Below are 12,955 nucleotides of genomic sequence, written 5' to 3' on the forward strand. Positions count from 1 at the left end.
ACTGGAGGAGGAAATGACACACATGGTGCTGTCATAGATAATGTATTAGCAGAGCGCAGTGAGTGTATGTGCATGTCCATATACAGTGCATATGTATGAGTTTGTATGTCTATGTGAGTGCACAAGTGTGTGTTTGTGCATTGAAGAAGAGATGACAACCCTGTCATAGATAGTAGATCATCTATGTATGCGAGTGTGTATGTGGTTTCAGATCTATATACATTTGTAGTAGTGCAGTAGTAGTAGTAGTGCAGATGCATGTGTGTGCATTTAAGTGCACACAAGTGTGTGTAACATGCATGTAAAGTATTTAAAGGCTCATAAGTTTGGATGCCTGTGTATGTATGATGTTTTGGTAGCGTTTTCTGGCCTGGCACTGGCTTGTTACACTAATGGAAATATGAGTTGACCTATACACAAACTCAGTTATCAAAGACCACAGCCTCCAGTTTTATGGCAAAACTGACAAAACCGCTTTTGTTGAAATGAACAGTGTGATTGTAAATCAAAGTGTCTGAGCAATGGAGCCCATTGTGTTGAGTCTGCAATCACAAAGTTAAACTGGAGGGCATAACCATGAGCAGAGAGAGAAAGAAAGAGAGGCATGGAAACATGGGAGTGAATTCCAACACATGGTTATTTTCCTAAACAGACCTGATGTCACCATAGTGCCCTTCACAGACTGTTCACCAGATGTGCCCACAGCATTGAACAACCCCAAACATGATCTTGTTAGCTAAGCCAAAATTTATCTGCGCATAACCATGGAATATTTGAAAACAGACCATACAGATGAAGGCTGGTGCGTCCGGGGCAGGGAAGCGCTCTCTCGTGAAATCACCCAGGATAGTTTGTACCAGATCTGCTAATGAACACTTGGCCATGGTGTTTGACTCAAGAAATGATTGTGCAACCAGGAAATGCATCATCACAGTTTGGTCCCTCTTTTTCTTTTCTCTCCTGATTTTATTCTCCATCTCACTGCCTCTCCTCTAATCAAAAGCAGACACATTCCTGTAGAAATGCAGCAGGCTGTAAGACAGAGCTCTGCCAGGTTTCAGGAATGCGATCACACAGCAGCTCCGTGCTGCTGCAGCCAACTGATGGTGAAGCCTGAGGTTTTATTCTTCCACTGTCAGACATGGCTGGACTTTCTTCAGTAGATTTTTCATCTGCATTTTGCAGCGCAGAATGCTTCAGAATAAATATCAGCCCCCATTTTACTAAAATAACAGTTGAAATAAACTTTAGCAGTTTATTTGTCACTAACACACAGGTGGGAAAAGAATTCCTCCACTGAGCACATTGTGACCTAGTTCCATTTCCATCAGTGGCTATACACAAGTGGGTTGTAATACCTGACAGAATAAAGCTCCCTTTGTTGTTGTCCTTGCACTGGATTTCTTTTGAGTGGCCTACTTTGATGTTAGTTAATTGTCATTGTGTGTGTGTGTGTGTGTGTGTGTGTGTGTGTGTGTGTGTGTGTGTGTGTGTGTGTGTGTGTGTGTGTGTGTGTGCGTGTGTGTGTCCCACAACAGACTCCTCGGTGGCACATAGACTTGGAGCCCTGGGCCAGTGAGAGTCATTCTCTGGAGGATGAAGCTAAAAGGTTCCTCAACTACATCACAACACCACAAGTGAGTAATCATTGTTTGAATTCTTACTCTTTAAAGTAAATTCCTGTCGTATAAAATTTGATTTATTTATTTTATTTCATGCATTGTAAGGGACCATGTACAATATTAAAAGTAAAGTCATTTGTAGTGATGGCAGTAAATGCATTTCCTCAAATACTGTATGGTATTTTTTGCCTCCTGGCTCTTTCTACATACTTTATGGACAGACATGAGATTGATATCAAATACGTTTATTTCCCAAAATGTTGAACTATTACTTCTGATATAACTGCAACTCTATGTCATCTGGGGAGCGTTTAAAAGAGAATGCTGACAGCCTAAATACAGTACGACGAATGAGTACAGCACAGTCTGATTTGAAGATTTGCAGAGCAGATATGAAGATTCAACAGTATCATAAAAGCGTGAAACAGAAAACAGGATTGTTGGTTTCTTGGCACAGTTTACTCTGCTGAACATGTCTTCACAGGGTACAAAGGCATTGTTTTTAGAGCTACAAATTCAGCTAATCTTAATGACTCGATTCTTGTCCTACGAGTCCCTGGTTGCTCAGTTTTTACCTTGTTCCACTGTTAATGTGGTATCTTTTATGTTTTTCCTGTATTTTCTGATTTGTGGTATTGGCTCTACTTGATGCTTTGCTGCAAGCTATGTCCCATCAGGGAGCACAACATCTTAAACTTGCACCTACTGTTTTAACTAAAGATTAACTTCATGAATGTAGCATTAAGACGGTAGTTTGAAGACAGATAATTGGAGAAGTTGTTGCTATTGAAGACCAGGAAGTGCATTATTTTGACAGGTCTTTGTTATGGAGGGAGCCCATGACTGAGCTACACTGGCACCTCTTTCACATTCAGCTCAGCCAGAGAGTACGTCTTGCTCGACAGCACACACATAATTCATTACTCTATTGATTACCATACAGATGGAACTCACAGCCGCTCTATTCATACTTAATCAATGAGATGTTGTGGTTTGTTTGTTGGTTTATGTCAGTAATAAATTACTACAAATCGATTAAGACGTTCAGCATCATAATTTAAGAAATATCGAGGGATAGAGAAAGCCTGAAATTCTGCACCCCTTGTCCTTATTGTGGAGGTAATGCAAAGACACAGTTTCATTTTCACTGTCCAAAACATAGAAGGACATTTTTTGGATTACATGTGCTAGCGTTTTTATTTTAATGAAACTGGCTTTGGGATAAATCAGCAACTTATCTTTTTCCCTCACACAATATAGTGAGAACACAGACTACCCCACTCCAAATGACTAAGCACTCATTCTATATCTTTCACAAAGCAGACATTCAGCTCATAATGAATAAGCCCCGGGATGTGTGTGCGTACACGTCTGTGCAGCCACTTGTGTGTATTTGTGTGTGTAAAAGAAAGAGACAAGGACAAGAACAGAGAGAAAGAGATTGAGTATGTGCGTAAGTGTGTGTTTGTGGGAAGCTGGTGAAGGGAACTGTCCATCATACACAGTGACAGGCAAGGGTGGAGGGAGTTGGAGGGCGCATAGCAGCATCCTCAGCTGTAATGCTGACTGACACGGTGCCTGGTGGAGCTGTTACTCAGAGGGATGGCCTGCGACACAACTGTCCAATCAATAGCAGTCAGTGTATCTTGCATGCATGCATGCACCAGCACACACACAGATAAGAGGAAGTGTTTCCAGCATGGAATGTACTGTAGGATAGTTTGCTCTGATTAGCTTAACAACAATGAGTAGTTACTGTTCATTCATTATGATGTATGCTCAATGAAAACATTCTTTCAGGTCAGTTTTTACAGCTCAGTATTCAGTGAAACTGTGCGCAGCAGTCGGCAGTTCAAGTCTGCAGATGTGAAATGGCAAAATAATCAAGAGTGAATTTGCATTTCACTGCTCATTGTGTGCAGGTGAATGCTTTCAGCTGGAACACATTAACAATGACAACAGCACAACGGAGGCTGTTACAAATTCATTTAAGGGCTAACGACACCCTCAAATTCTGCTACAACTGTCTCTCCATTGCCTGGGTCCAGACCGTTGAATCTGCCCACTCCACTGACATGAGTTCTGATCCTGGTCTGGCATCATGACATGAAACAGCAACTGCAAGTCAAAGTACAGTGCTGAGAGGAAAACTCTGACTGTTGCTCGTGCTTATGTGCCAAAGAGCATTTTGGAGTATCCAGCTTTCAATCTGAATCTGAATGGTGTTTGTTATTGGACTGTGCTAGTGATGGATTGGCCATATCAAACACCATGGTAAGGAACTCAGACATCCGGAGGGAGCTCCAGGGAGCTGCTGCTCCTTCTTGTCGAAAGGAGGGAGATGAAGTGGTTCTGGCATCTGATCAGGATGCCTTCTCTGGAGGTTACATCCGGTCTGAGACCTGGGTAGACACAGAACACACTGGAGAGACTGCATATCTCATTTGTCTTGAGATCTTTGCTGGGGGGGAGGGATGTCTGGACTACCTTGTTTAGCCTGCTGCCACTGCGACCCAGATCTGGATAAGCAGCAGAAAATGAATGGATGGATGATTTATTGAAAAGACCACAGCAAGGAAACCATGCCTCAGAGGTTCTTTTGAAGCTGTACATCTAACACACTTTACAATGGAACCCTGGTGTTGGTCTGAGAATGAAAACATAAATAATGAACTATTTCAAATGTCAATTTTAAGTAACAATAAACTTGGTTTTATAATAGGATGGGACACAGCGTTCATCGTTCCCTGACAACAGCATACTTTTGGAAAGCACTTCTCATTTCTCCATTCTTCAGTGCTTTTATTTCACATTTACATGGCAGTAAAACATTTCCCTCAGGCTTCATTTCAATTAACCTGAGTGAACACTGTGAGCTATACGTTTTAGACTAAATAATACACAGTGGACAATACAAGAACACACACACAAACACACACACACACACACACACACACACACACACACACACACACACACAGACACATGCTATCTTGTTTACACTTGAATGGTGTACAGTAGAGTCACACATTTGTGTTTCATATCATCATGTCTGAACCAATATTGTTCCTTCCTCTGCAAACTGAATCTCTGCAGCAGATGGAGCTTAAAGAAACCAGGCAGCAAACATTTAAGCAGCAGCTCCTGTGCTAAAGCTTAGTCACTTGAAAAACTGCTGATACACTTGTTTAGTGTATGTGCACAGTTTATGCAGGCACATGCTTTATATAAACATATGGAAACTCACATAAACACTAAACATGTTGCAGGTTGTGGGTGAGCAGCAGCAGAGTTGAGCATGCAGTTTCAAAGCTGAGACATACTGGAAAATTCAAGGCATTTTTCATTCATTCATTGAAGATTAAGTTAGGATTAAGGAACATGGACACATTGTAGCCACTTTCTCAAGTAACAGTAGTTTTGTGAGCAAGGCATCATCTATACACATAAAATAACCCATGTCTGTGTGTTCAATTATAAAGATTTAAATCAATATTTATTACTGGACATATCACAAACAATTTGCCTGTTACATTATATACATACATATATATATCGTTTTCTCTCCTTGTAAGTGTGTGGACAGCATATAAAGTATGTAAAGAAGGAATACATCAATCTCCTCCTTTCTTGTCTTTCTTTCATTCCCCAATTTTCACACTCTACTCTCTGAGAGACTTGGCAGTGCTGCTGATGCATCAGCCGCAGCTGTGCATCATGATGAATAGTATGCATGTCGTAGATCAATGTGATTTGTAGCATTTGTGTTAAAATATTTTGAGAAAAAGATGTTAATTACATCAGGACGGTTCAGAAAGTGTCAGTCAAGCTGCAGCTGTTGACTTTCAACTGCTGGTGGGATTGTTTAAACTCCCTGGCACTCGATTTATTGTCCCATGTGACTAAACCCACCCGTTTGATACCTGGTTAGACTAATGCTGTGGAAGACAAATGCACTCACACACACTCAACACCCAACTAGCCAGAGAAAAAAAATGTCTAAAGCTTAAGAACACAAACTCTGCGGTCCTATTCATGCCTGGTTCAACTTCATATACACTCCAAAATACACATCATATATACGTACAGTAAAGGACTCATACATGCCACATATGTAGCCTTGACTGTTCACTATATACAGAATGTTCACAGTTTACATTTTCTTAGTAATATTTGCTTTGTCACCGGGCTCTATCCTCGTGGTTTAAGGCATGACCTAAGATGCTCTCTAGCTCTCTGAGAACAGACGTATTATGTTAACACAACAGACAGTCAAAAGTCAATAAAACTCATTCCTCTCATGGAAATACCGTTCGTTTCCCAATGTAGTGCTTGTTTTGTTCAGATTGTACATTATATTTTCAATACAGGTCTCCCAGTTTGAGCCAGTGAATGTAACATAACCTTGACAAGAAGCTCTGGTCCTCAATATCAGAAATGGCTGTTATAATATGTGCATGTTTTTATGTGTCCCAGGTGTTGTGTGCATCGTGGGCCGGTGAGGAATCTACTCAGGAGGAGAACAAGGGTGGCTGGGCTGCGTGTCTGGACCCCAAGTACAGCCTGACCCACAGAATACAAAGCAAACGCTGCAGGGTTTACTCTTTTGGGTGCGTACAGGCAAACACTCACTTACATCTTCCACTGAATACATTAATCAAATCTTTACCCTCACCACCACATGTCAAACATTAACCTTTATTCTAACATAAATCTAATCCTAATTGTTATCACTTTAACAAAAATAATCTAGTCTGTACACTAGCTGTCAGACAGCATCTGCAGAGCAACAGGATTGTTAATTTTCAGACAATACGTGATTTATCTGCAGATGCGACAGTTATTCAGAGCATCTGGTTCAGTGACAGGCTGTGATATATCTAGTCATAATTGCCGCTGTAGTCGCTTCACCCATGACAATTTTTGATTTTTGAAGAGGAGAATTTCAGATTTTTCTCTCACTATTTCATCAAAGAAGAAGAAAGAAGAGTCCCCTGTTAGCCTTGTCTTTTTATGTCTTCCTGTTTCAATGACTAATTGGTCACTGAGCCTATACTTATTCAGGATCTGTCTTTCTCTGACAAAGTTGAAATATTCAGCTGACGTTTTTTGGGCCAGGTAGCAGTTTGGTTTCTTTTTCTTTGAGTGATATTGACAATTCTTTTTAATTTGTTGACTAACACTGTAGAGTAAAGATAACCCTCTCTCTGCCTTAACTGTACCTCCAACTTCCACCTGGAACATTAAATCCACTCCACCTCTGCTTCCTCTCCTTGAGTGGCAAGTAATCTTGAATCGAGTCAGCCAGGCCACCAAGGTGTTTGACCTTCTTAAGATTGGAGAGTCAATCACTCCCAGTTGGCTTTGTGTCATGGATCTGCTCAGCCCAGTTTCTGCCCCGCTGGGCCTCCACTGTGCTGAGGTGCTGCAGAGGTCTGAAGGGATTTTTTTGCAGGAGAGAGGGATCTTATTAATTTGACTGTTGAGAGACAGCACAGGTGTGCAGGCATCAAGGCAGGCAGGGCACAGATACTGATGCGGTAGGGAAGGGGGGTAAGGGGGTTACTGCTGTTTCTGGCTTCCTGCCTCTCTATGAAGAAGGGGTCAGGGGTCAAACGGAGAGATTGGAGGAAAACATATCTGATATCCTCTGGCTGACTGAGGGGAAGTCACTCATGCAGACAGCCTACATGGACATGCACCAGAAATAAAAGGAATGTTATCATGAGTCCTCTCAGTGATTTATGCAAACATTTTAACATTTGACCTAAATATCTGCTTGGGAAAGTGTGACTCACAGCTCTGATTTTACAAGTCAATGAAAGCTGCGTTATCATTTTTTCCTTCCGTCTAACTGATCCCCTAAGACTTCTGGAATGAATTCAATTCATGCTAAGTCGCCCCTCAACTCTGGTTAATGCAATAACAGTGAGTCAATCTAAAAAATGAAATTCTATGAAAAACAGAAACTTCATGAGTAACAAAAGAAAAGTCCTAAGAGCCCATTATAACAGTCAATCAAGTCAAACTGCTTTCTGAAGTTCCACTTTTCTGTATGTGCCAATTGGTCTTCTCCTGCCCATGTCCCCTATCTGACCTACATTCATAGTACACACACATACACACACACACACATAGACTTCTTGGTCATGTTATTGAATCTATGCCAGGTATGCTGAATATCTTATTCTCTAGAGACTTCTGCTCTGCTGTACAGGAGACTCGCAAAACCCTACAGTCCACTGCTGCACATAAGATTGGCTTTAATAGAAATGTCAATACTATTAAGTGTGTGTATGCTGTTTAATTCAGTGCATTACTGAGTATGTACATTTGTGTGTGTACACTTGTGTGAATCTTTTCGTGTGTTTTTGTGCATGTGTGTACGGTTGATGCGTCTCATTTGCATGTTGTTTAACGAGCCGTGAACGGTCATGCCTGGGCAGGATGAGCAGCTGTTCTCTGATTGGTCTGTCACATGATGGTGGATGGGGGTGTGGAGTGGGGGGTGGCAGGATGTTTTTCCACATGAAAGACCAATTATCCACCTTTCACCCTTCGTACTCAAACTTACCTCTCTCTCATCCACCTCCATCTTCCTCCTCTTATACTTTTTAATCTCTCAGTGTGTCTTTTTGATCACAAATTGTTTTTTCTCCTGATGCAGTAACAGTGTGGATGCTTACTGCAATCAAAGATTGTCTGAAAGGATGACTCATCCATTATTTAAAAAAACAGCCCACGTTCTGACCAATCAAAACAGGCGTTGAAACTTAACCATTAGAATGGGCATGTGCAATGCTGCAGCAACAACAGGAATATTCATAGCTACTGGTAACAGCGGCTCCAGTATCATCTCATTTAGCTTAGAGTGCACCTCTGTCTTTAAATGAGCCCAAATGATATTGTGTGTTTGTGTCCACCAGCACAACATTAGGGGATCCAGAAAATGCAACCACATATTTAGATGCTTTAACAAAAACAACAGCTGATCATATGTGGCAACTTTTTATACTGCCCTAAAATACAAACATAATTTATGTTTTATGATGACTTTGTGGTAACCAAACAGGTCTTTTCACAAGAGACATTTTGACATGTGACTGCAGGAAAAGCACAGGTGTAATTAATAACATTAAAAATAGCTGTGTTCCATTTAGGTGAGCCTCTTGATCTTGAATTTACCCAAGAAGTGCAGAAAGTTCCTTGAATCTGAAAGAGGTCCGCTCATGAAAACTTTCCTTGCAGACTGTAGGCCACGTAGCAGTTGTTCAAATTTAGAGCATTTATGTAGGCTAAAGCACAACTAGGGAATTAAACATATCTGTACTTGACCACTCATTGATCATGCATATGTTAATGTGCTGCAATGTGTGATGAAGGAAGGGGAATAGGTGCACAGTAGAAAGAGAAAGGGAGAGCGAGGATGGAGGTTGAGAGTCAGACAGTCATGGAGACAGAAATATTTTGATAACACCATGGTACTTTAAACAACAAGAATAGAAATAAGAGGGCAGAGGTAGAAAGGTAGAAAGGAGAATTTGAAAGGTAAAGAAACACACAGCAGATTGTTTCCCAGCCCACCCAGCGTTTGTGAACCAGCCTCGCCTCTGAGGTTCACAACATCCAGACAGGCTGTTGACATAATAGTTCAGTGCCAGGACAGGCGGACTGAAGGCTCTGTTTATCAGATTTACAATCCAAGAGGCGTTTGAGATTCATCACACACCATCACATCTTCACATCTGGTTACCATGACATTATAGTCAACAGAGTGGTACTGCTCCTGCACTAGTTTCATGAGACAAGAAGACATGTCAAAGCTAGTAGAGACCTTCCTTTATCAGTGTGGTCCCCCTCCAGAGAATGGGAAACACTCAATGAAATATTTGAAATATTTAGTGTGGTAAAAAGAGACATCTAGTTGCATCTCAATCTCTCCCATATACTCATCTCTCATCTCCCTGCGAGTGGGATGCGTTCGGGGACCCGGTGCCTCATCTGTAAAAGACGTGTACTGTGAAATGTACTCCCTCTGCTGCAATTACAGAATACAGCCGCAGCACAAATAAGACACGAGGGAATGTGCAGACAGCGACTGAGAAAGGAAGAAAAGGAGAAAATTGCAGAATTAGGGACGGGAGAGGTGGGATACAGAGAGAATAGCAGTGAGAGAGGGACTGGGAAAGTGAGGGAGAAGCATGAAAGAGAGAGAAATACAGGCAAATGTGTCTGTCTACTTAGAGTTACACATCATATTTCATAGTGGAGAAGCAGATCACTTGAGAAGGAAAGTTAGAGGAGGAGAACAAAAGAGCAACATGAAACAAAAGAGCTAACAGGTACCTCCAGGCAAAACACCTTCTATTCTCCTCTTGGTTGTTTTATTATTGATTTTTTTACTTTTAAGTGGGCAGGTCAAGTCAGGATCACAGTAACAGTGTGGAGTTTGATATGTAGCTCGTCTGTATCTCTGTATCTGTGTGATATTTTTATTATGAGAATATTATGAGACATTTGTGATAACTTGTGTTGATGTCCCTCAACATTAACACCACTTGTGTCGCCTGTTGCTTCGTGTCACAAATAAGATCTTTGGGTCTTTGATCAAAAGTTTTAGCTCAGTTTGCATTGGAATAAAACAGGAAGCACTCATCCTGTTTTGTGCTTGTAAGCAATTGCCCTTGGTGCTATCAAGTGATAGCCTGACGGGAAAGTCGATGGCTGTATTTTGAGTTGATGAACCATTCATTAGATTTCCCGTGAAATCTGACCTACAGTAAAAAGCAGCAGATATCATTTTTAGCTGTAGAAATGTCTCAGAATGAATCCGGTAAAGATGTATTGAAGTTATAAAGTTACATCCATCCATCCATCCAATTCTGTGAAGGCTTGGTATTGTTTGAAAAATGTCAATACATGTGGTGATACGATACCTCATTTTCTGTCAAAGTTCTTTCAAAGTTTTCACTTAACCAGTGAAATATCTATCTACTACAAGGATTGCCATAACATTTTGTACATAAATTCATGGTCCCCAGACGATGAATCTTAATGACTTTGGTAATCCCTTGACTTTTCCTCAACAGACAATAATGTCCCCCTCAGGACGAAATGTAAGAATCCCTTATCTTTTCATCTAGCGCCACCATGAGGTCAAACCTTTAGTCTGATATTTGGTTCATGACCAAATACCTGTAAAACTAATGACACAATTACTATGAACATATTTTGGCTTGTATCAAGAAAGTATTGAGGTTCAATACCCAGCCTTATCTCTGGCATACTCAACCTGATTGCTTTGTGCTGTGCGGGCTGCAGGTTGGGCGTAGATGATCGGTCCCTGGAGCATTCTCTTGCAAGGGCAGGATGTGAGGTCCACTGCTTTGATCCCAGTGTGAAGCAGCCTCACCTGCAGCAGGCTGAAATGTGGCTTCATCGCCTCTCTGTAGACTGGAGGGATCCCAACCCGGCCATTGTCGCCCAGCGTCAGTACGCCAACACCAAGAAACTGGCCACCATCCTTAATGACTTTGGACACAGACAGGTAAGAGGGGGATGTATACGACATGGTCTCTAGCTATAATATAAATTTATGAAGGATTCTGCTATAATAAAATCACCTGGAATTGTATGAAAGTGATTTTTCTTTCTGTGTTAGCTAGAGGATTCACTTATATGCTGCATGCATGCAAACACAGGCCTCTTCCTGTGCACCCCAACATAATGGAGCTCATCATGATTCATTCCTCTGTTGTCTGTATCTGTCTCCAGGTGGATAAACTCCCATATATAATTTTATTTTCCTCCTTTAAATATTATCATGCTGAATATTACCTCTTCAAAGCCCCCCAGAGATTTTGTTCCACCTCATCAGATAGGGATCTGCATACAAGATCAATCATATATGCACACACCAAGCCCGCTGATAGCATGCATACTAATAAACACAGTTAAAGATTCAGTGAACATGCATGTTTAGGAACAGGCTGAATGATAATTCAAGGTCAAAGGAGCCAAGATTCTCTTACATAGGTAATCAAATCACAGATGAATGACAGTCAGGCTCTTTTCTCTTCTCATGCCAATGAGAGAGAAACTTGAGTAGTTACAAATACATATAGATTACAGACAGTGCATTCATAGTCTGCTAAATGAACGACTGGATTCCATTAAAGCCCCTCTTTATGTGATTCTAGTATCTTGCTGAATATTCTGATGGTATAAAAAGTAAATTCTAGTGAAATAAATTGGTTTAGGTTATGTGCTGTTGTTTGGGATATCTGTGTGCACTGCTGTCTTCCTTTGTTGATACTCTTGGAGTTACCAAACTAAGGAATTATCAGATTTTACCCAAAGGGGCTTCAAATTCATTGTGGATATTTATTGTCCCCAGAGTTTTGATTCTAAGGTTTTTGGTGACCTGTGACCTTTTGTCTTGCACCACCACCAGGTCAAAACTTGCAACAACATCAAAATCTAATGGGCAGACTGTCACGAAATCTAACACATTCATGCTCCCCAGATGACAAACTCTTTCCATAATGGGGCTCCAGAAGCTGATTTAGATTTGCTTTGATTTAACGGTTTATATATGGACAGGTTGAAAAAAAGATGAATGAATTAGGTTGAGCTAACGAAAAGGTAAAAGCCCTGCTAGCAGCCCCTTAGTAGCTGCAATGTAACCCACAATTGTAAAGTACTGGACTGAACAAACAAAATAACATTTCATGGCAAACTGTCTCTCAAATAAGGAGATGTCTTGTATGTCAAGCAGACACTTTGTTCTGAGGACGGTGTCAATAGAAACTCATGGAGCCCCATTATGCTGCTGCTCAGAGATGCGTTGCCCTAGCTAAAGTTGATCATTCCTTTTGTGGAGCCAAAAGCTAAGCAGACTGGCTCAAACAAGGGAAAGATATGAAGATGTTCTCAGTGTGTGACAAGGTATGGACAAATAAATGTTGGCGTTGTATGTGTTCAAGTGGGTGGGCTTGTACACCATACAGTTTCATAGATGACAGTATCCACCTGTTTTAAATGCAGAGCCACGCACGCATCCTTGTAATGAGGGTTTAACGTGAGTACATAGTGTGCCGGAGGAGCAAGCAGCAGCAGCAGCATTGCCCAGCAGTACTACCATACTTATATATGATACTTCTATCTAACAACCTTTTCATTTTCTGAGTGAATGGCTAATCCTGCACTCATCTGCATACATGTTGCTGTGGTTACCCAATTTAAATCTTTGGATTTCTACATAGGAGACCCCTTTGTCTGCTTTCTTGGTGTAGCCAATCATTTGACACTAATTAGGGTGTTTTATTGGAATC

At 41.1% G+C, this 12,955-nt stretch overlaps 1 protein-coding gene across 2 annotated transcripts in view; it reads left to right on the top strand.

The window, feature by feature from the left end:
• mettl24 (methyltransferase like 24) overlaps positions 1-12,955 on the top strand; it is a 34,029-nt gene that overhangs the window by 16,855 nt on the left and 4,219 nt on the right. For both annotated transcript variants that reach the window (XM_070925942.1, XM_070925943.1), the window contains 3 exons: positions 1,539-1,637; positions 6,099-6,232; positions 10,944-11,169. In XM_070925942.1, the coding sequence (XP_070782043.1) occupies positions 1,539-1,637; positions 6,099-6,232; positions 10,944-11,169 (459 nt within the window). The remainder of the gene's footprint in view (positions 1-1,538; positions 1,638-6,098; positions 6,233-10,943; positions 11,170-12,955) is intronic.

This window comes from Enoplosus armatus, chromosome 19, assembly GCF_043641665.1.
Source record: "Enoplosus armatus isolate fEnoArm2 chromosome 19, fEnoArm2.hap1, whole genome shotgun sequence".
NCBI lineage: Eukaryota > Metazoa > Chordata > Actinopteri > Centrarchiformes > Enoplosidae > Enoplosus > Enoplosus armatus.